Raw genomic sequence first — 22,189 nt, 5'->3', positions numbered from 1 at the left:
CCTTGCGATCGCCAGTCGACTAGAACCTCTGCAGGCGTGGCTTCCAGGCGCCCTTCTTACCCAGGCGGATAACCCTCAGTGAGGGCACACCGACAAGTAGCAGGCTATCGACCGCCGCCTCCAGCCGTTGTCCAGCGCAACCCCTAGTCACTACTCCTACCTCGCGGCGCGGTGCGCGGCTTGAGAAACGCGTTACCAGGCAGAAGGAGGAAGAAGGGCGACGACGGAAGGGGGGACTCTGGCAACCAAGCTCGCGAGTGCTGCGCGCTCCGTCCGATAGACAGGAGCTGCGGTTCCGGAGTTTAGCTGGAACAACGGCGTATGCGAGTCACAAATTCAAGCGGTGAAGAACTCTGGGGAGCGGCCGCCAACTTGCGCCGGCTGCATACGCACTCGCAGAGAGCTACGTGCTCCCTCTTCGTTCCCGTAGAAACACACCTGTGGCTATCTCCCGGCCGTCCACGGCGGGTGATCCATACATAAGGTGACTTGTATGTGACTGCGGCCTCGCTGGAGCACACACGGGAAACGCACGGTCCGAAAGCAAGCTGAAATGAACAGTTTGTCCATTTCTCGCTCGAGAATCCACCTTCTCTCGGGCAAGATGTGAGCGCCGGAGAGGAGAGAGGCAGTCTATTGTTAATATTTAGAAGACATAGGACGCGCGGTTCAACCGGTGAGCCGCGTGGTGAGACTTGTCCGCGCGTGACCCTTCTAGCGTGACAGTTGACATTTCGATCGTAGCAATGAGGAACCTGTGGTACTTTAGTTTGTTCGAAGCAAAACACGGACGCAGCGCCGGTGCTTACCGCGGTGGGGGCAGGGGGGTTGCCGTCGTTGTGTTACAGCTGTACACGAGGGAGTTGCAGTGCGGGTGCTTTTGAAATCTACTACCCCTCGCGCGTGTTGACACCCGCAGGCTCTTCTGCACTAGGTAGAACTGCCTTCAGAAGCTGCAACGCCACTGTGAAGAAGACCATCCCCACACGAAACACGGACCTCCTGCTGAGGACGAAAGCAGCTCGCCCAAACGGTTTCATGGGAAGGTTGTTTGAGCGTGAGCTGAGGTGACACACTGCACCTCGAATTTACGTGTGTCGAACAAAAGGGGAGTCTCAGGGCGCAATGGAAAGCACGGGAGTTCCGTCGCAGTCCGCGTACACCATTCGCCAAGCCGCGAAGCCTGTGGTTTCCGAACGGTAGCGAAACTTCAACTTTAGAGGCTCCCTCGGATGGAAGATGCGATCGCAGTTGGCCATGCGTTGCACTAGGATGCAGGAAGTGACCTCAGGGACCATGGATTCGAGCCTTCGGAACCGTCCTTCCGGTCAGATGAGACTGGAGGTTTTGCGCGTTGGTGCCAATCCGCACGGTTCCAAAGGAGCTGAGGCGCCTGTAAGGCAGGTGCGGAGTGCATCTGAAGGCGATCGGCTCTGCAGTCAAGCGACAACGCAAAAATGAGAGTTGTGCTCGCACAGATCCATGCGGAATCCAGGAGAGGCGCTCGACTGGCAAAACCTCTGGTGTCTGTTTGCAAAATATGAACTTTGCGTGTCTCGATGCGCTCCTGCTGGAAGCAGGCGAATGGCGCCTGTGCCGTGGACGCCAGATTCGCCAGAAGGCCATTGCCGAAAAGCGTGTTGAGCCTGCTGTGGAGAGGCTCTGGATGCATCATGCCTGTGCATCCATTTTGTGTGCGGAAGCCTTTGAGCCTTTGCTCGCCTTTCCGGATGTATGTAGGTCGTCGTATGTATGGCGTCGTTTGCTTATAGTTTTGACGCGTACGAGAGCCTCTCTACTACGTGTTTGGCTCTGCAAAAGAGCTGCTGGCGTTTTTTGAGCCTCTGTTCCTTGTAGCCGCCCCAGAGCAGTTGGAATAGCGGCCGCGGCCTCAGTCGGAATTGACCCTGATCTCAGCGGTACAACGAAGAAGCACTTCGTTCTGCATGGTGTACCAAGTTTTCACTTGTTCGCAGAAGCGGCGAGTGTTCACGAAACAAAGTGATGGAGATGACAGCTGTTTCTTCCCGGCGGCATTCTCACACGCGAGTGCGCCTCAGAGACCACGCCACTGCGCCTGCGGCGACGACACCCGCCACTAGAGCAATGGAGGCCGCAACAAGTTCCTCTCTCCTCTCCCTCGCTTCTTTTTGTTCGTCCCCATCAGCCTCCGCCGCGTCTTCTGTGCCATCCGGCGCGCCCACCCCCGCGCGGTCACCAGAGATCCCCGCTCCACACTGAAAGCACCCAGACGGAGAAACGCGCTCTTTGACCGCGTGCCACCACGCCCAGAGCCACTGGCGCCACGCCTTTCCCTCGGGGAAGCCACCAGACGTGCGCAGGACACGCTTCGACGCCTCGTGTGCATCTGCTTCGCTACCCACGCTCGACTGCGACCCGCTCCGGGCCCTGGCCTTTTTCTCGCGGGCGTCGTCCGGCGCTGTGCGCACCACCAGCTGGCCGCAGGCGCTGTCGATGTCCTGCAAACAGACATCCGGCCGAGCCGCGAGCGAAGGAGGCAGAGTCGCGAGAAGGCGTGAGCTGCGGGAGACACAAAAAAGACGCCGCCGCGAGCGAAGCGGGACGCGTTCAGAGCGAGCGACATCCTCCAGCGTAGACAGCCGCTAGCAGAGACGACGGCAGGAACGGTGTCCCTTCGGCGGAGGGCGGAGAAACCCAAACGCATCGAGGTAAAGGGTAGGGTACAGCAGTTGAACACTTGGGGGTCAGACGCACAGAAATATTCCTAGCACCGGCGCGGGAGTACACGCCGCCACCCCTCCTGGGCAGGCGACTCACTTGGCCGAGAGTCTGCCGCACGAGAGCCTTGATAGAGTACTCCTGCCGCAGAATCTTCAAAAATGCATCGACGCGTTCTGCAGCAGACGGCCTGCACACACAGCGTGAAGCAGCAGCGTCACCGCTCGTGACCACGTCCGCTGCAGTAGAGAGGACATCTTCCCCCAGGGGCATGATTTTGGGGAGCACGAGGAGTGGAAACCTGGTGTAGACGAAGTGAAGGACTCTGGCCGGCGGATCCAACACGCGTGCAGGAATTCCCCCCGCGACGCGCGAGAAAGAGGCCTAGAGACACGTAGCCTCAACGTGACACGAAACAAGGCTCCCGAAACGCGTGCGCCTCGACAACCGGCCTATCCTTCGTGCGATCCAGCTCGCGTAGCAAAGCACATTGACGTGGTGGTACCTGCACATTCCTTCTCGCTCTGCGTACCTGTAGTCGTAGGGGACTTCTGTGGGGTTATACGGAATAAGATTGACAATGATGGCATCCGCGCGGGGCTGCAGAATGCGGCCGAGCGCATGCGCTTGCTCAGGCGTGTCGTTCAAGTCTTGAATCATGATGTACTCGACCAGCAGGCCCTGGGCGCAGACGCACACAGAGACGCAGAACACGCGATACAAAGGACGGCACGTGCACTTCGAGCAGGGCGCCGAAAGCCACGTCAGCCCCAGACTAACCTCGAAAAAACAGGCGCGGGCTCCCGCGTCTGCGGCCGGAAGACTCCAAAACTGGGAGCCAAAGCCCAGGAAACAGAGGCCCGCGTTTGGGGATCGACTCCCCGTTTCCACGCCACAAAACAGGCTCGCACTGGACACCCCGTGACGGTTTTACCTGCGCATCTCGCCGTCGTTGCGCCGCTTCATCCTAACACGGTGCTACACTATTCCTTGACAGAGCCAAAGACAAAATCCTCTGCATACATACATATATGCATGCCATGCATACATATACATAGATATGGAGGAACATACCGACGGGCGACACGGGATGGAACCGGCCTGTTGAGCCGAAGTATTTTCTTTTCCTGCGGCTTTCTCTGGCTTCGCACAGGACAACAACTCACGATGTTTTTCATCGCTGTGCTGTTGACGAGTTTCTGCTGCTTCACAAACTCATCGGTCGCTGCGAGGACGCTCTCGAGTTTCCATCCCTGCACCAACAGCCGACAAAAAAGCTGACAGCAAGTGCAAGATTCGCTGCGCCCTCACGGGCGTACAAATATGTATGATACTACGTACGTAGATGCTTACATAAAACTGCGGACTGTGCGTCCCACCTCCGTCGCGACTCAGGTGTCTGTTACACGTCCGCAACTGCTGCCTGGCTTTAGCTGTTTTGTCTCTACGCAGTTCAAGACGCCCCGTCAAGTGACTAAGCATCCCACCTATCTAGCGATCCCCCTATCAATATCTGTCAGTATCTCAGTTAAATCATATCTCTATCTATCTACCTATCTATCTATACATCTATATCTACATCTATCTATATCTATCTATTTACCTCAAGATCTATACGATCTACCTACCTACCTCTCAATCTATTCTACCTATCTATCCATCCATATATCACGCTCTATCTATCCACCAACGTCTACCTCTATTTTATGTATTTATCTCTCTGTGGATTTACAGTTGGAAGGCTTACAGCAGCGGCTCGAGGCATGAGTTTGAGGCGAGTCGGCTGGTCTGGCGCATGCAGCGAGAGAGCGAGACGCGTCGCCGGCAGGTCGACGGCGAGCTGCCGAATCCTCTGTGGAAGGCCGACGGTGCTGATGCACACGTGGTGCCCCCCGATGGCGAATTTGTTCGGCTGAGTCATGAAGCTAAAAGAAAGAGAAAAGGACTAAACTTGAGGGGTTTCGCCGCTGCCGAGACAGGAGAGGAGAACGCGGAAAGCAGGCGCGCGAAACGCCGCCGGACTCAATAAGGGCGCATGCAGACATGCCCAGCAACAAAGAACGAAAAAAAGACAACACGCCGAGAGTGAAAGACAAGTACCGAGCAGAAGCGAGAAGGCGGGGAAGACGCGCAGCAAACACAGAGGGCGCATCTGACTGTCTATCCCAATAGAGGCGTGTAGCATCTTTTAAGCTCCATCACGTCACAACGCGTCGAGGTATCGAACTCCGAATACGCCGGCGTTTTGTGTTGGTAGGTAAGCGGATTTATGTCGCATCAAATCCGTGCTCGCTAGGGCTAGCGTCAAGCGCAGAGAAGACTCGAGAGACACAGTTTGCGAGGTGCAAGCCGAACGCGAAGCACACAGCGATGCCAGCGAATCGAGAGAGCGAGAAAGCTTACCGAACTGCGGAGACGACGCTGTTGTAGTTGTCAAGGGGCTCGCCCATGCCCATGAACACCACGTTGCGAATTTTTTCAACTCTGAAAACACGAGAAGCGACATCCGCGGAAGCTCTGCGTGACGACTCACGCAGCAAGCAGCTCCTGCCTTGCCTCCCTGCCTGCGCAGTCGTCTGTTTCCCTCCACGGCGGATATTTTGCGCAAATGCATGCATACATACGGGGAAGATCCGCGCGTCAACGTCTCGTCAGCGTGGCGACAGCAGGCACAGAATTTGAAGGCCGCATGCGAACCTGCTTCTTCCGTCTTGTTGCTCGTCCCCACGCCTCGCCGCATGCATCGCTCCGCGTTGAATACATAGGCGCCTGACTGGAGTGCCGGTCTAGCCGTATTACATACTAGCCGTCACAGATCTCCTCACCTCCTAGGCACCTGCGCTCTGAATTACCGCAAACTCTACACCCGCGAGCCTCCTCAGCATCCGCTGCCTGGAGGCCATTGGAGCCTGCGCAGGCGCATGCGCGGCGATCTACCGCAGCTTAGGCGAGGCACGCAGTCTCGCGAAACCCGCTTGAAATCATGCATGGGAGAGCCAAAGTAGCCGACCAAACACACTGGAACGGTCGGCGTCGCTAGTCGAGTCTCTTAGACAAAGAGCCGCGAGTACGCGTTTTCTTTAAAATTATATAAGTTTAATACGGAAAATTTTAGTAATGTAATTGACTTTATTAGACTTGGTTTTGCACGAAGCACAATCCAAAGGACGTAAATGCACGCCGACGAGTGTAGCACGAGGCCAACGCACCTGGAGGCGTGGAAGAGCTGCTCCAGGATCTCCGCCTCAGTCAAGTTCCGCTTCTTCCCCATCGTCCCAGTCGCGCAGAAGGTGCAGCCCATCTGGCATCCAACCTGAGGAGACACGCCCGCGCGCCAGACCGGATTCTTTTTGTAGAAAAGAATCTTTTTGAACGGCCAAGGGGTCTTACAAAGCTCAATTTTAGGACTCAGGAAGCGCGAGAAACTCACGGCGAGGCCGACCCGCCGCTTGCGCGTTCTATCTCTCTCTCTCGGCCTTCTCAGCGGGACTGTACCTGTGCAGAGATGCAGACGGTCGCCCGTCGGTTGCTCTTGAACGGCCGCCTGTGGCTGTCGTCTTCGCGGTCGCCGTTGCGCGCGCCTTCGGGCCTTTCGGGCGCGTGTGCCTCCGCCTCCGTGGCTGCGTCGTCGGCGCCGTGGTTGAGCGTGGGACCAGTTTTGCCTTTCCTCGAGGCCTCGCGCTTCTTCTTCTCGACCTCGGGGAAGAGCGCGTACTCCACGGCGCCGTAGCGCATGATGCAAGTCTCGATGCGGCTGCCGTCTGCGAGCTCGAGGAGCAGCTTCGTGGTAGAGGCGTCGCGGCTGGTCTTGGCCTCGAGAAGCCGCGAAGTCGAGGTGGCGAACCGCGCCTCCAGCGTCGCGTACACGCGCTTAGGCAAGTCCGGGATTTCGCCGAAGTCCGCGCCTTTCTGAATCACGTAGCGCCAGATCTGAACACAAAGCCGGATACCGCAAGAAAACTGACCGCTCACGCGCGAGACGCGAGAAAACAGAAGGAGAGAGAGCAGAACGCAGACTAGAGAGAAAATGGGGAAGAGAGGGAGACGAAAGGAGAATGAGGAAAAACAAGCAAGAGAGAGAGCGACAGAGCGACAGAGAGAGGAAGACAAAAAACCAAGAGGTACTCCCCTACACGTGAAATGCCCTGCGCATGCCACGTCAGAGGATAAGCCAGGCAATCCCATCCATCTCCATTTCTCAGATCTGTCCCTCTCCTTCAGGGGAGTCTGGAGTCTTTTTTGCGCGTTCACCGTGTCGCACGGCTCCGCGTCCTCCAGGCCCTTTCCAGCGCCTGAGGCCGCGCGAATCTTCTTCTTCGCTTCTCTCTCCCTGCGGCGCATTCCAGTGCGGCGGCGGTAGACTGCGGCGATGGAGAACTAGAGGTAGATCCGCGAGCGTTTTTCTCTGCTGTGGCTAGTGGTGTCGAGCGTATATATGAAAAGCAACATCGTCTCTTCACCGTGGGTTTGGCGCGCCGTTTTTTTGCTCACTTTGTGCGCGTGAACTTCCTTGCCCTCCACGGCAGAGAGCAGCGCGGCCCTGTCGAAGACAGAAGTCCGAGGCTCCTGCGCGGAAGAAGAACATGACGCGAGAGGCGGCGCGGCGCAGGGAGAAGAAGACGAGCAGAGAGAGAGACTCGAGGACTCCAAGTCGACCGCGCGGCAGCGAGCTCCGCCGCTCTCGCCGTCGCGCTGGGCTCCTCCCATCGTGATGCAGCGGCGGCGCGCAGCGAGGGAGCAAAACAGCCACAAAAAACCAGAAAGCGGACGCCAGAAAGGCGAGCGAGAAAACAAAGGAGACGAGAAAGTGGAACAGCGAACCGGACTCGGGCGACTCAACGCAGCTACACCCGCGTTTAGGGGCACTCCCGCGGAGGGGAACAAACGAAAACTGCAGAGATATTCACTGCAAAAAAAGACAGACACGCAGAGAGAGGGAGTCGTTCACCAATCAGGCGCGTGGCGGGCGCCGTTTCTTTTCCTCTTGCGAAAGAAAAGAGCGGACCTTCGCCCGTGGTACATGCTGCATGCGTGTCGAGTGTCTCTCTGCATGCGCAACAGCGCGAGACTTCTCGTTTTCTCTTTCGGCGAAAGTCAACGACTGTCTGCGCGAAGCGACGCTCGACATGCCTCTTCTTGTGGCTCCACGTGTCCCTCCTTTCTGTGAGTTTTAAGGAGACAGAGGAGAATGCAGCGCATGCAGCCTATCAGATTTCTGCCGTGGCGCACACTCGCGCGCGGCCGCAGTCTCGATTTTCGTGTCTCGCGGATATCCTCGGATAGGGTTTCCGCTTCTGTTCTCTTCTGCCCTCGCTTCACTCGAAGACACACCTCTTTCTCTCTCTCTCTTCGGCTCGAGCCGCAGTCCATCACCTCTTGATGTGCTATATCTAGCCGCACACGCCGTTCTGCTTTGTCGCTTTCTCACTCGGATGTATCCCGACACCGTCGCTCCACGGGCGCTTCTCTTTCGGCGCTTCACGAGCTCTTTGCTCTCGTTCTTTCATCTCCGCAGCTGCTTGCCGTCGTTGACGACGCAGTCTTCCCCGCGTCTCGCTTGCGGCGCGGCCGAGCTTTTCTTCGTTTGTCTTCTTCGGCGTCGTAATCCGGTTTCGCTCTGTTGGTGTTTTCCGGGTTCACTTCGTCACGCATTTTTTAGTAGTCCTTCTCTCTCGAGTCTCCTCTTCATCTGCTCTCCTCGGAGCCCGCTGCGCCTCCTGCCTCGCACCTTCTCGGCGTCGTCTGCTTGTCTCCCTTCGCGTTCTGCTCCCCGCTCCTGCCCCCTCGTCGTTCTTTCCGCCTCGGTGTATGTAGCCGCTCCGCAGCCCCGCCTCTCTTTCTCTCAGCAGCGTCTTTTTCTTCTCCCTTCCTTTTTCTAGCATCTTTCTCTCGCATGGCGTCCGCAGGAGAATGGCGGCCCAAACAGGGCAGCGAGGGCGGGAGCTGGGCGTACAGCGTGAGCTGCGGCGGCACGCGCGAAGACGCAGTGGAGATCGAGTTTCCCTTCAAACCCTATCCTTGTCAGGAAACCTTCATGGAGAAAGTCATCCAGGCGTGCGTCAGCAAGGAGCACGCGCTTCTCGAATCTCCCACAGGTGAGGGAAGAATGGAGCCGCGGCTTCACAGGCGACGGGCGGTGCCGCCCGGCAACACCGAGGCGACGGAGTCTGGCGCGATGCGCCCTGCCTTCAGCGGCGGGCTCCTTTCCAGCCTCCTCCCTCCCCACTTGCGACACATGCGAATACACATGCATTAAAAGTCTTCATCTACAACCCTATACATATATATATATATATATATATGTGCATGTATACATGCATCATGGAAGCGTGTAGAGACGCACTTGCATGCGTTCTCATATTCATGCGCAGCCGCATATACATATGTATATATGTGTGTACAGGTATAGGAATATACAAATACATGTGCGTATTTGCATGCGTACTTGTGTGTGGATAAGTATTGCGGTTCGCTTGCTGGGCAGGGGCGCCTCATCATCAGGCGCTTTGATGGGTTGTGCCTTGGAGACTGCGCATGCGTCAGATTCTCTGTGAGGTTGCCTGCGTCGCGCTCTGGGGTCTGTTCGCCTCTTGTCTCAAAAAGAATTGTGGAAACCGACACTTCGCATTTTTGGTTGACAGGGACTGGCAAGACGCTCTGCCTGCTTTGCGCGTCGCTCGCGTTTGTGCGAACGGCCTCTGAGGGCATTCTCTCGGCGTCTGCGGACTCCGTGTCTCACAACAAGCTGACCTACGAGGCGCTGCAGCATCGGCAGACGCTCGCGAAGAAGCCGCCTCTCTCTCTTCTCCCGACTCCACGACCTCCATCTCTGGCGCCTGCCGCCGCCCCGCCGCCGGTCCGGTCCGTCCCCCGAGTCGTCTACGCGTCGCGGACACACAGCCAGCTCCAGCAAGTCGCGCGAGAGGCGCGTCGAACTGCTTTTTTCACTTCGCCGCCGTCCGAGGCCTCCGCAGAGGCGCCGGGGGTCTTTCTGGGCGCAGCCTTCCGCGCGAGAACTCGCGAGAGCGTTCCACCCGCGCCCAGGGCCGCCCGCAAAAAAGCGATGCGCGTCGCGATCCTCGGCAGCCGCGACAACCTCTGCGTCCATGCAATCGGCCAGAAACTCCGCGGCGCAGCGCTGAACCTCGCGTGCAAGAAGAAACTGAGGGGCGAGGTGAGAAGAACGCGCGACGGGGGCAGAGGAGCGGACTCCACCCCGAAGAAGACGGCGTGTCGAGAAAACGCAAAGGAAAGCTGTTTCTCTGCTGGCGGCTTCGGCGACGCGGTACATATCAATAAAGATATACATGAAATATAAACACCATCACGTGTTCATATGTATTTATCTGTTTAACCTGAAACCACGACCTCAAATTCCCTTCTGTGACTGCTTCTCGTTGCACGTCTCAGCAAGTTGATGCTTGCACTCTTTCCGACTTCTACGGCGTGGACCGGGCAGAATATCCTCTGCTCCCAACCTCGCTCCATCTGTACGCTATTCATAGTTATACATACAGATGCAAATATATACCTGCATACATCCATACCTGCATACATAGTTATAGGCATACATACGCGTGCAAGCACCTGCATTCCTGAATGTGACTAAGCGCGGCCTGGACGAGTAAGGATCCCGCAGCTTCGCTACGGGGGCTGAAATCAGAGGGGGTGTGCTGTGAGGTCTCTTTTTTCGCGCTCCGCAGGGCTGCCGATTTTACAACGGCTCCGTTCGCGACAAAGACGGCGTCGCTCAGGTGCTCCAGACCCTGGGGCCGATGGACATCGAGGACCTCAAGGCCTGCGCAACAGGCTGCGGACCTCCCGGCGTCGAGGTGCGGCGTTTTGCAAAAATCTCGCTTTTTCTGCGAGTCGGTTGCGCGATGCGCTGCAGGCCTTCGTCTCGCCTTCTGTGCGCGGTGTCGTGTGTCTGCCGCCCTGTTTTAGTTGGAATTTGACTCTCTGCATGCATTCTCCTCTGGGCTCTCACGGCGGCGCCGAGCAGCGACTCTCGCTGCGCGGCAACCGCGCATATGGATCCTTAAGCCTCTGGAGGGACGCGAGTCGCCTCGAGAGTGGGACTAGTTGCGTCGTCTGCGCTGGTGCGGTTTCTACCGGGGAGGCAAGCCCTCAGAATCCTACAAAATGTAGCGCATGTCGGGCTTCAAATCGTCCATGGAGGTCTCCTCGTCTCTTCGCGTGCGCCACAGCTGTGCACGCCCCCCCAGGGGTCCTGACGCGCAGCCTGCGTCTGTCCCGGTTGCTTGATGTTCTAATTCGTGCACCGTCTTTATCACGCTTACGGAGTGTAGACAGCTCCTCTGCCTCTGGAATTTCAAGAACTCCTCCGGCGCTTTGAAGGCGTCTCTGCCGTTTTCATTTCACTCGTTTCCGCTGCGCAGAAAGTCCAGTTCTGTCCCTTCTATACGATGCGCGACTACCAGGAGAAGAGCGACCTCGTCTTGCTTCCTTACAACTACTTGCTCGATCCCTCCGCGCAGCTTCTCAAGCCAGGTAAGTTTTTTACGCGACGCCCTTCAAGGCGCCCTTTTCGTAAACGCACGTAAAACTCAGCCCCGCGGGCGCGACGACGCATGTGCGTCGCGGCTATCAGGCCTCGACGAATATTTACAAGCACGCATGCAGTTTGAGCAGAAGACGTCTTGTGCGGACGCCCGCAGCAAAAAGCTCAGCAGACGATGCAATCCAAGGAGTGCGCCCACACGCGACAGCTGCTCGCAGCTCGTTAGCGTTTCGAGACGCATCAGCGCGTCGATTCAACGCGGCGAGCGTCTCCTTGCTGCGACATTCGGTTGTATCGGTCTGTGCGTCTTATCTTTCGGCTCTCAGGATCTCTGGCGAACTCCATAGTCATTATCGACGAGGCGCATAACGTCGAACAGGTGAAGCCCACTTGTGTAGAGCGGCGCCTGCCTCTGCGACTCACCCTCTGCGCGCGTTTTCGTTCTTGTGATTGTATTTACATGCGTGTGGGCGAGTGGGAGATATACAATTATATGAACATACGCCTGCGTTGCAACTGTACCCGTGCCTCTCGTGCGGGTGCGGCCTGACCATGTCGTTTTCGTGTACCTTTTATTTATGTCGTTTTCGCGTACCTTTTATGCAGTTCAGATGCGTCCGCGTGCAACTGTATAAGGAAACTACGCGTGTATTTGCATATTTATGTTTATAGACCTGGATCTGTGCTTCTAGGTCTCAAACGCTACTTCCCTACCTCTATATCTCTGCACCGCTATATCGTTACCTCCTGATCCGTACATCTCTCTGCCTGTAGATCTGTGTGTATCGATACATACGTGTGAATACATGTAAGATACATATTTATACATACATATATATGCGTTGGCGTGTCTGATCGAGGGAATGTTCCTGCCTTCAGGTCGCGGAGGACGCCTCTTCGTTCGAGTTGCGGCAGATGGATATTGGTCGCTGCATCAACGCGCTCGCCGCGCTCGCTGAGATCCTGAGCAATCGTCTCTCGACGCCCGACTTCGACGCCGCCGATGGAAAGCAAGGCAAGAAAGATTAACTGGAAATGAACGGGAAAGAGCTTCAGAGTGCCTTTCAACTTGTGTGCATCGCTCGCAGATGCGCCCCCCCATCGACGCGCCTGCTTCACGTCTTGCGCAGGCAATTTACAAGCAGACACGCCTCCGCTGACGAGCGCCTCTGTGGCGCGCTCCGAGTCTGTCCATTCTCGCACCGATCTCGGGCAGTTGGTTGCTTTTCTCTCATTTTCTACATATTTGGAGCTTCGTTGTATTTTGGGAACTTGGAGGCGATAAAGCCTCTTCAAAACTGCGAACTGCTCCAGACTCAAAAATAGATATTCTAGTGCGAAAGAAAATCAGTCATACCGCATTTGCGTCTGTTCTCTGTTTTCAGGTTCTTCGCCGCCGTCTGTGAGCGTGGCGCAGTTGCTTTCGCTCCAGCAGTCTCTCGGGCGTCTCGACGAGTGGATCACCTCGGTAGGTTTCGTCTTTTCTTTGTGCGGTCTGTGCCGCCGGCGTGCATTTTCAACTGCGGCAAAGGCGAAGGGGACCGCAGGCTTGATGAGCACATGCCTCGCGTCTCTCCTCGCATCCGTCAGCAAGTCTTACAAGTAGATATAGGTATATATGTGCATAGCACATGAATATCTACCCCAACTATGTATCCGTCTCCCTCACCTATGTATTTTTATGTCTATCTATCTGTCTATCTGTCTGTCTGTTTATGTATCTATGTGTGCATGTATCTATCTATCCTTCTTAGCTATCTATCTGTATATCTATATATATGTGCATTTGCAGAGAACGTATTTTTCTGACGCATGCAGCTTCTGTTGTGAAGCTCCCCATTTTTCTCTCCAAGACTCCTCGCTGGTATGCGCGGCTCGCCCGGAGCGCACCCAGACCGTGGACCTGCGGCAGAGGCAGACGCCTCGCTCGACGGCAGAGCTGCGCTGCCTCTCTCTGTACCTGCGCTGCCTCCCTCTGTTCCTGCGCATGCGTACGCATGTATGTGCCTGTCTCGTCTGTTTCTCAGTTCGAGCTCAGCCCACCGACCGAGAATCTGCGCCATCCGCACGCGCTGCTCAGCCTCGAGCAAGTAGCTAAGGCATTCACTGCATGCAGCGACTTCTCCGCGACGGCCGGCGCGCTTTCCTCGCTCCGGCCCGACGACGCAGCGCCTCTCTTTTCGCCTCAAGGTAGGCACGGCAAGGCGGCGTCGCGGCCTGCAGTGCCGCCGACTGCCTCTCGCGAGAAGCGATGGGACTTCTGCAGCCACACTCAAACGTCTCAGCGCTAGTCAACACCCCACCTTATCTTCCCCTCGCGCCTCGATTCGCAGGCCCGGCTGCAGCCTCAACGCGCGCAGGCGGCAAGGTCCATGCGAGCGTCCATCCACCTGGCAGCAATTACGTATGCCTCTGCAGCTACGTGCGCATCTATACTTGGATATACGCGTATCTGTGTGCATGTACATATGCGTGGGCGTGCCTTCTTTTCCTGTATCGAGTCACGTCCAGGATGCGCGCTCCTCCTTGGCATTCGCCACGAGGCGGAGCGCCTGCGGAAACAGCGCCTCTGGCTGCGGCGCCTCGCGCCTTCTCTCTGGCGTGGCGCTCACCCTTCTTTCCTCTGCTCTGTGCTGCACGCCCAATAATTTGCGGCCTGCTCCTGTTCCGACTGTAGCGGCTCTCGGCGCCCACCGTGCCTCTCTCTTCTCGCATTTGGATGCGGAGTGTGCATCTTGCTTCACGCTGAAGTTCCTTGAAACTGTCGTGTCCGCCAGGCAAAGCGCGGTTGGACAGCCTGCTGGCTGCCTGCATGCAGATGCTTCAAGACGAGATCGCGGAGAACGAGAATAGCGTTGAGCGCCACGTGAACAGCCTCGACAATCTCCGGCGCATCTTCAACGTGAGCGCGACGCATGCGACACGAGGGCAGCATCAGAATAGGCCTTTCAGCGGCGTCGGAAAGGCGACGTAGCCGCTTCGCAGCGTGGCTACATGTCTCTCTTTTGTATGGAGAGACCGGGGAAAGGTGCCGACAGAGTGCGCGAGCGCATGCGTGTCTCGCCAGGCGTGTGACTCTCGCATGCAGCCCCCCTTCGCGCAGACGAGCGCCGACAGGTTTGTGCCTTCCCCGGCCTGCGTGGTGCCTTCGGGTGGAGAGCGGAGAGGGGAGCTCGGGAACCTCTCCGCCGCCCTGAAGATTTAAAGCGCTCCTGTTTGTGGCTGCTTCTCAGATTCTCTACGCAGAGCTCACGTGGCAGAATGCTTCGAGCTACCGCGTGTATCTACACGACGAAGGCGAAGACGCAGTTCGGCGCCAGCAGCAGTCCGAGCGCGAAAAGGAAGACGAGCAAAGCTCCGGCGGAGGCTGGAGCAAAAAAAAGAAAAACGAGCACAGCGGAAAAACCAACACAGAGAGCGACGCCACACTCGCAGTCAAACCACGGTACGCGCCACAGATACATCTACCGAGGACGCTCCAACCACACGCATCCACGTATGCACATATGAGCACATATACACGTATATAAATATACAGAGAGAAAGAGTATCCAACTACGGCTATATACATATATATCTGTATGTGTGTGCGATATATATGTATATATACATAGACGCGAGGGTACGCTGGGGTTCGACTCGCGCCGCCTCCCGAAAGTCGGAGCGTGCGCTCTGAGATGTGTATGCACGTGCGAGAGGTGTCTTGTGGGAGATTTACTGTAGAAAAGAAAATAGAGACTGCACGCGTTTGGCTTGTCTGGTCTGTCGCCGCAGATGCCTCGCTTTTTGGTCCATGTCGCCGGCCCCAGCGTTCGCCTCGCTGCTGCTCCAGGGAGCTCGATCCATCATCTGCACGTCCGGTGAGTCCGCAGTGACCGCCGTTTGCCGCCTTTTCTTCGTCTCTCGGATATTCCCTCGTGGCTCGCACATCTGCCAATTCTCTCCTCTTCGTCAATGTGTCCACGTTTCCGCACGCGGGAGCACAAGGCGTCCGCGTGCGTTCTCTGCATTCACGCGGCAGGCGCGTGCGCGGGACTACAGAGAGGCCGAACCGGTTTTCTGCCGCGCGTGGAAAGATGGGTTTGTTTTTCGACAGGCGAAAAACGGCTCCCTTTGTCTCTCGCCTTCCTGCATCACCTGAGCGCCCGCGGCGTGCCTCCATGCACGCACCTGTAGAGGTCTCCAGTTCTGAAACAATCAAACGCACAGCGTCTCCGTCGCGAGACGCCCCGCAGCGCACGCGCGCCACCGCCCACATGGGCGTACTCTCTACGCCTACCTGCAGCCACATGTATCTGCTACGAATCGAGGACACATACATATACTGCATATATATATTTATATATACAGAATATGTATACGACGGGCAGTGCATGCACACAAAGGGCGATAGCCTTCAGGCCTCTGGTGCGCGTCGAGGGACTTCAGTTCTTCACAGCGGACTTCTTTTCGTCTTGATGCTTTGTGTCTCAGGAACGCTCGCGCCTTTGCTTCCGCTGGCGCAGCGGCTGAGTACGCCGGATGTCTTGAAGTTTTCGATTTTCCTCGAGAACGACCACGTGATTGGAGCGTCGCAGCTCTTTGCGACAGTGTTCTCGCAGGTGAATCTCGCCGAGGCAGAGGCTGCTTGCAAGGCGCGGCTTAGCCTGTGTGGTGACACGCCGGCGCTCAGCGGCGAGCGCGACTCGGAGGCGGAGCAAAGCGACGCGAAAAAAACGCGTCTGGAACGACTACCGCAACTACCGCAGCATGACCTTCTACCAGAGGCAGCTCGAAAATAAAGAAAAAGATGACAAAGGAGCCGAAGCGGAGCCGGACCTCTTCTCGCCGCGTGCAACGCGCCGAGAGGAGCTCGACGCGGAGCAAAACGAAACGCTGATCTCGACTTTCCAGGTGAGACACAGGCCGCTTACTCGAACTGCGAGTCCATTCAGAGGCTAGATCGAGCCGATACACATATGTGTGCAGATCCATAAATTTGTCTATCTATCCTTATCTATCAGTAGCTGTCTATCTATATCTATCTGTCTAGATATATATGCAGGTGTTGCCTGCGGTGCTGCTATTGGCGCCCGGGGAGAGGTGTGTGTATTTCGGTAGTCTTCACTTTCGAACGAGAATCTCTGTGTTTTTTATTTTCGGCTCAAAGGTCCACGGCCCAGTCTGCTGTGTATGTTCGCCTGCGCGTCGTTCAGAACCGCAACAGACCGGAGTATCTGCGGGCTTTAGGTTTTTCGCTGCTGCGTGTCTGTACTCTGGTCTCCGGCGGCGTTTTGTGCTTCTTCGCCTCCTACGCGCAAATGCATATGTGTGTCAACGAGTGGAAGAAAGCCTCGCTCTCCGCGTCCTCCGCGCCACCCTCAACCGACGCCGCGTCTGGCGCCGCCGTTCCAGCGGAGGGCTCGCGCTTCGCGTCCTTCTTCGGCTTTCGGGCCTCGCGCTCGGGCGCGGCGGCGACCGCGCCCGCTGTGTCCGCGACGCTGTTTGACGCTCTGCAGGCCGTGAAGGACGTCTTCGTGGAGCCTGCGAACTCGCGCGACATGGCGGAGCTGCTCACGTCCTTTCAGGCGTCGGTCCAGGGGGCGAACAGGCCAGCCGCGGCGGAGACCCGCGCGCGAGAGGGCGGAGGCGACCGGCGACGGCAGCGCGAGGGTAGCCACGCACAGACGCGAACAGGCGCCGTGCTGCTCGCCGTCTGCAAAGGAAAAGCGGCGGAAGGTGAGGCGAAGGCGTGCTGCGTGAGGTCTCTTCAACTGCGTTGATGAATTTTCTGGAGCTCAGATAATCGCGTGTCTCCATCTCGAAGCGGCTGGGGCTTGCGTCTTTCGCGCCTCGCAAGCGTTTCGCACTCAGAATCTCCGCGCGTGTATGTGCGCCGTTCCCTCGCGTCTCGCCACGCGCAACTTCCTCTCCCTGGTGTCTCCTTCCTCCGTCTTCTGCTCCTTCGTTGTCCTTTTCTAGCGAGCTGTGTCTGGCTTTGCTGGAATCATGAGGCTGGCGGTCTGGATTCGAGCTTTTTTCCTTCGCTTCCCCAGAACCCACCGCGACCGTCGGCGAGCCTCTTCGTGCTCTGCGACGCCGCGTCGGGTCGCCAGTTCCCATTTCGTTTTTGTTCTTTATCTCCCGCACGCTCGCCTCTCGCGTGTGCTGTCGCGCAGGAATTGACTTCTCAGACCACTTCTGTCGCGCCGTCGTCATCTGCGGGCTGCCTCTCGCGTCCTACTTTGAGCCGCGCGTGCAGCTGAAGCGCATGTGGCTCGACGATTGCATGCGGGCGCAGCTTGCGCTGGAAACCAAAAGTCCAGGTATGGCACACCGCGCCGAGACTCAAAGTCCTCGTGCGCATCGTGCGACGCCGCAGCGGCGTTCAGGCGCGGGCCCCGCCATGGCGCTGTCGCGCCGCGGCTTAGCCGCCCTTTGTGGCGACGCCACGCGGGTGGTATGCGGCCGATGATGCGACGCCCGTAGGCAGCACATATCGTGGGCTTGTAGAAGTATTCATGCGCGTAGACACACACTTCTGCAAGACACACACTCGTGCCATGCGGAGGCACACGCGATGCGCGAAAGGGCGGTCCCCTCTTCTCGTTTCCTGTTGGCGAACCTCGCGTCGTGACCAGAGGCTTTTCCTGGCGCCAGGACGAATGCGGGCACCTCCACAGATGCATGTGTAGGTCTGTAATGCACAGATACGTGTCCACCTATATATATAAATATTATGTCGCCCTCTATTGTGTAAGCCGCACGTGTGTATCTATGTGTATTCCCATTGAAATGTATACTTTGATGATTTTCTACCTCGTGCCTGCAATTCGTGTCACTTCACTGTGAACCCCGTTCGCTGCGAGTCTTGTGCGGTCTGCGAAAGGCGCATGACTGCAGAGGAAGCGTCGCAGCTCGTGGGTTTTTCACTTCGATTCGCCGTCTGTCTCGAAGATGCGGCGTGGGGTGCGTGCGCGGTTTTCTTCACAGCAGAAACAGCGTCCGGGGCTGCGGCTCTCATCAGCGGGCGGCAGTGGTACGACCAGGAGGCGCGCCGGGCGGTCAATCAGGTGCGCATCTGCTTCCCCGCTGGCGCTGTCGAGGGACCGAACGACTGGAAAATCAGCCCGGTTGTTTTCATTTTCCTTTCACCACGTGGCTTCAATGACTTCCGCGGCGAATCCTTCTCGCGTGCGACTGTCTGTGCGACGAACGACTAAAGGCGCGGAACTCCGGCGCTTCAGAAATGCTTTGAGATCGACAGTGATACATTCGTACGCTGACGCCCATACAACATGGACCTACACGGCTGCCGAGGGCATGCGCCCGCGCACTCGCTGCGCGTCTTTTCCAAGCGCCACGTGGCGTTCGCTGACCGTCTGCATCGAACCACCTGTATGAATGTCTCGCGCTCGTACCTATCTACCTCTGCATTTATCTGCCTATGTAGCTGTCTGTCTGACGAGCGTTCGGCGGCTATTTTCTGCGTGGCGATGCAGGCCGTAGGGCGCGTCGTCCGGCATGCGCAAGACTTCGGCCTGGCCGTCTTCCTCGACAGACGGTGAGGACGTGCCAGCCAGAACGCCGCGTGTCTCCTGCTCTCCACGCATTTACTCTCTCGCGCAGACCTCCGCAGACGCGCTTCCGCGCTTGCCTGCGTAGTGCCCATATATGCACATATTGGTCTATATCGCGCGCGCACCCTCCCTGCCGGCAGTGGAGGGTTCGACCTTTCGCAGGGCGTAGCGTGGATTTGAAGGCACCTGCGTGACCACGTCGCGCGCTGTCAGTTCAGTCGGGTTGCCTCTGTGCACTCTTGTCTTCAGCTTCGCCACTCTGGACTTGCAGAAGGATCTGCCGGCGTGGGTCCGGCGCTCACTGGCGCTTCCGCCGCCTTCTGCGTCTCCCTTTGCCTTCCTCGCTTCCCGCGTGCGTTCGTTCTTCGCCGCGCTGCCTGCGTCGCTCCTTCAGTATGCACTCGGCAAGATGCAGCGGGCGACGGACTCTGCGCCGCTCTCGCACTTTCTCGCAGAGGACGAGCGCGACCAGGCGGCGAAAGCCAACGACCCCCCGGGCGGCTTCTTCAGGCCGGACGGCGGCCCAGCGCCTGCAGAAGGCGCGGACAAGGCGCTCGCGGCGAGCGAGCTGGGCGGCGCGCACGCGTTCGCCGCCACGCCGAAGCCCACGAGCGTCAGCGCGGCGGACGCTGCGCTGCGCTGCTCTCCCGGGGTCGACGCGAAGCGCCAGGAGCCCCCGCCGAGTGTGTCGGCCGAGGTCGCTGCGGAGAGGCGACGCAAGCGGGAGATGGCGCTGCTCGCGACGGGGCGGAAGCCGTTCCGCGCGGACGCGGAGAAGAAAAAGGAGAAGAAACGCGAGCCCGCGCGCGTGCTGTCGCTCGCCGAGCTCGAAGAGCAATCGATGCGCCTTCTCGGGGGGGGCGGCAGAGACCGCGAAAACGCGGGCGGCGCAGGCGACAGAGCTGCCTCGAAATCAGGCTCCAGCTGGACGCTCGGCGGCGGCCTCGGCGCCAAGCCCAACGCTTCCGCCAGCAGCGCCCGGGCCTCCTTGGCGGGCGACCGAGACGACCAGAACGGCGTTGCGGCCGCGCCCGGTGTCCCGCAGGAGACGCCGTGCGGAGACGCTGCGACGACCAAGGCTGAGGCGCCTCGGCCGGCTGCGGCGGCGGGCGAGAAGATAAAGGACGCTGGGAAGAAAGCCGCGGCTGACCTGATTCTCCAGGTGCGCCGGCTCATGGAGCGGGACGCGGGAGAGGCGAAACCCGCGTCGACCGCCGCGGACGCGCCCAACAGCTTCTTCACCTTCTGCATCTGCATGCGGCAGCTCGGCAGTCTCCGAGGCAAGGCGCCCGCGGAAGCCGTAAAAGGCTACAGGGAGATCGTGGAGCGACTCTGGGATCTCCTTCTCCCTCTGCCTGTGGAGATGCCTCTTGCAGCTTTCGCTCCGGCCGGTATCGCGGCTAGCAACGCGCGGGCAGCGGCGGAGGCAGGGAGTTCCGCTTCGTCCTCTCGGCGAGATTCTTCGGCTCTGCGGGAGAAGAAGGAAATTCTCTTGAAAATCATCACGAGTTTTGTGCCGGCTGCGCACCAACGCGACTTGCTTGTGGCGGTTGACTATCGCTTCAGACGCGTAGTGCGCAGCGCGCGGGCGTCTGCAGCGCAGTCACTTGGCGCACAGCAGAGTGCGGAGGCCGAGGCGCGGGTTATAGCCTCAGAGAGAGTCTCTGAAGAGACAGGCGCAGGGGCAGTCGTGCGCCGTTGCACGGGGGAGAATGGCCTCACAGACGTGGGCGAACGTCGAGAGATTACGACGACGAGAGGATTTGAACCTTCCTCCGACGAGAGCCCGGACGCGCTTGTCACGGTATGTGAGGAATCTGAAGATGAACGCGACGAGGAAGACGAGCCCGCGCCGCGGCCGGCGAAGAGAAGCCGCGTCGCGGGCGAGGCGCCTGAGTCCGGCGAGGCGAAACCGACGCACGAGAGGGGGGGAAGCGACTCACAAGAGGCGAAAGAGAAGATGAAAGGAAGAGTCGGCTTGTGCCTTATCTGCAGCGACGACTTGCCGCTTCACCGGTCTCTCAACTGCGGTCACGAGTTCTGTCTGGTACGGAGCGCAGACGGACCATGTATACCACTGTAATTTCCTTGCAACACTGTCGAAAAACAAACGTGGACTGCGGCGTAGAATAGATTCATGGATGGAATTTATGGATTTACATATTTCGCAAGCCTCTCGGGCATTTGGTGTGTGCGAGGCCTCACAAGGCTGCTGCTGCAACTGACCGACCGCGTCACTATCTCAGAGCAGCACATGAATGTGCAGTGCAGAAATGGGCGCTCGTTTCGTGTGGCGTTCTGATAGCAATACTTTCTCAAGGTCTGTTCGGTTGGTGTCATGGGCTGCAGCAAGAGATCAAAGCGCCATATTCTCTGCACGAAGAGCCTTGTGAGCGGCCAGCGCTTGTTTCTCGCCGTCTGCGGCAGAGGCCGGTATGCGTCTTGCTGAACAAACTTGTTTTTTCCTCCCGTCTGGCTGCCGGCTCCACGGTGCCCATTTTCTGGCGTTTCCGTTCCGTGTTTCCTTCTTCGCGCAGGCCTGCTGGACTGCTCAGTTGCAGCGGCGGTTGGAGTGCCCGGTGTGTCGGGCGCGGACTCGCGAGAAGCACCTCGTTCCCGCGTGAGCACTCCGGTTTTCTGGCGAAGCGCCTAGTCCGCTAATTGGGGAGATTTGGCTGCGAGTTGGTAGGCGTCCGGTTCATCCGCGTGTCAATAAAACGAGGGGTTGAGAGCCCGAAGTGCAACATGCCGCTGGCTACGAGTTCTACAAACTCACGCAGCGGGCTGCTTGTGCGTCCGCTACAGAAAAAAAAACGCGAGCACTTGGCGACGCAACTTGCACCACTAGTCAGGCGCATTTACGGGCAGCTTGTATGGATTCGCGCATTTTAATCGTTGCCGTGAAACTGCTTGCGTTGTGTCATGTTTTTTTGTCGTTCGGAGACACGGCCACGACCGTGGCTCTACGGTACTCTCCGCGCTGCTTCTTGAACTACGAGCCAAATGCAGTATGTGCCCGTGCGTCTTACTAAATAGATACATCAAAGTTCAGTACTTTTTTGATAAAACAGTGTCTTGGGGGGAAGCACTGGTCAGATCGTGTAGAACTGCCACACACTCACGCATCCCGTAGGAAATCGCTCCCTCGTGGCGCCTGCCGAAAAGAGCTTTCCATTTGTCGCCTGTTTCTGAACTGGCGTGCAAAAACCGCAAATCGTCTATTTAGCTCCGCGCCTACGCACTAGGAAGGACACCAGCACCCCTGCGTAGGCAGCGGCGGCAGAGTCCGTGGCTCGAATCACGGACCCGCCGCCCAAGGTGCCCTAGCATAGGAAAACGACTCTGGCTCTTTAAGAGTCTAGGTATATTCCTACGAGGTCCACTGCTGCTCATCAGCCGATGTCCTGAC

At 57.9% G+C, this 22,189-nt stretch overlaps 2 protein-coding genes across 2 annotated transcripts; one reads left to right on the top strand and one right to left on the bottom strand.

The window, feature by feature from the left end:
- Window positions 1–2,039: 2,039 nt before the first annotated feature.
- On the bottom strand, window positions 2,040–7,407 carry BESB_023890 (radical SAM domain-containing protein; the record flags this gene model as incomplete). Its single annotated transcript, XM_029361091.1, has 9 exons — window positions 2,040–2,480; window positions 2,800–2,890; window positions 3,233–3,381; window positions 3,867–3,953; window positions 4,448–4,625; window positions 5,104–5,184; window positions 5,910–6,013; window positions 6,196–6,630; window positions 7,192–7,407. 9 exons carry the CDS (start codon window positions 7,405–7,407, stop codon window positions 2,040–2,042), a joined length of 1,782 nt encoding a protein of 593 aa, XP_029215906.1.
- A 1,186-nt stretch (window positions 7,408–8,593) lies between these two features.
- BESB_023880 (uncharacterized protein) lies at window positions 8,594–21,404 on the top strand (the record flags this gene model as incomplete). The annotated part of the gene is made up of 19 exons (XM_029361090.1): window positions 8,594–8,795; window positions 9,342–9,874; window positions 10,404–10,532; window positions 11,100–11,211; window positions 11,548–11,600; window positions 12,101–12,194; window positions 12,607–12,689; window positions 13,249–13,411; window positions 13,999–14,123; window positions 14,455–14,666; window positions 14,996–15,081; window positions 15,695–15,733; window positions 15,894–16,114; window positions 16,417–16,939; window positions 17,380–17,553; window positions 18,203–18,273; window positions 18,703–18,764; window positions 19,030–20,827; window positions 21,318–21,404. The coding sequence occupies 19 exons, from the start codon at window positions 8,594–8,596 to the stop codon at window positions 21,402–21,404; spliced, it is 4,767 nt and encodes a 1,588-aa protein (XP_029215905.1).
- Between the last annotated feature and the right edge of the window lie 785 nt (window positions 21,405–22,189).

This window comes from Besnoitia besnoiti, chromosome XII (assembly GCF_002563875.1).
Source record: "Besnoitia besnoiti strain Bb-Ger1 chromosome XII, whole genome shotgun sequence".
NCBI classification, from domain to species: Eukaryota; Apicomplexa; class Conoidasida; order Eucoccidiorida; family Sarcocystidae; genus Besnoitia; species Besnoitia besnoiti.
This window is presented reverse-complemented; position numbering and strand designations above follow the sequence as displayed.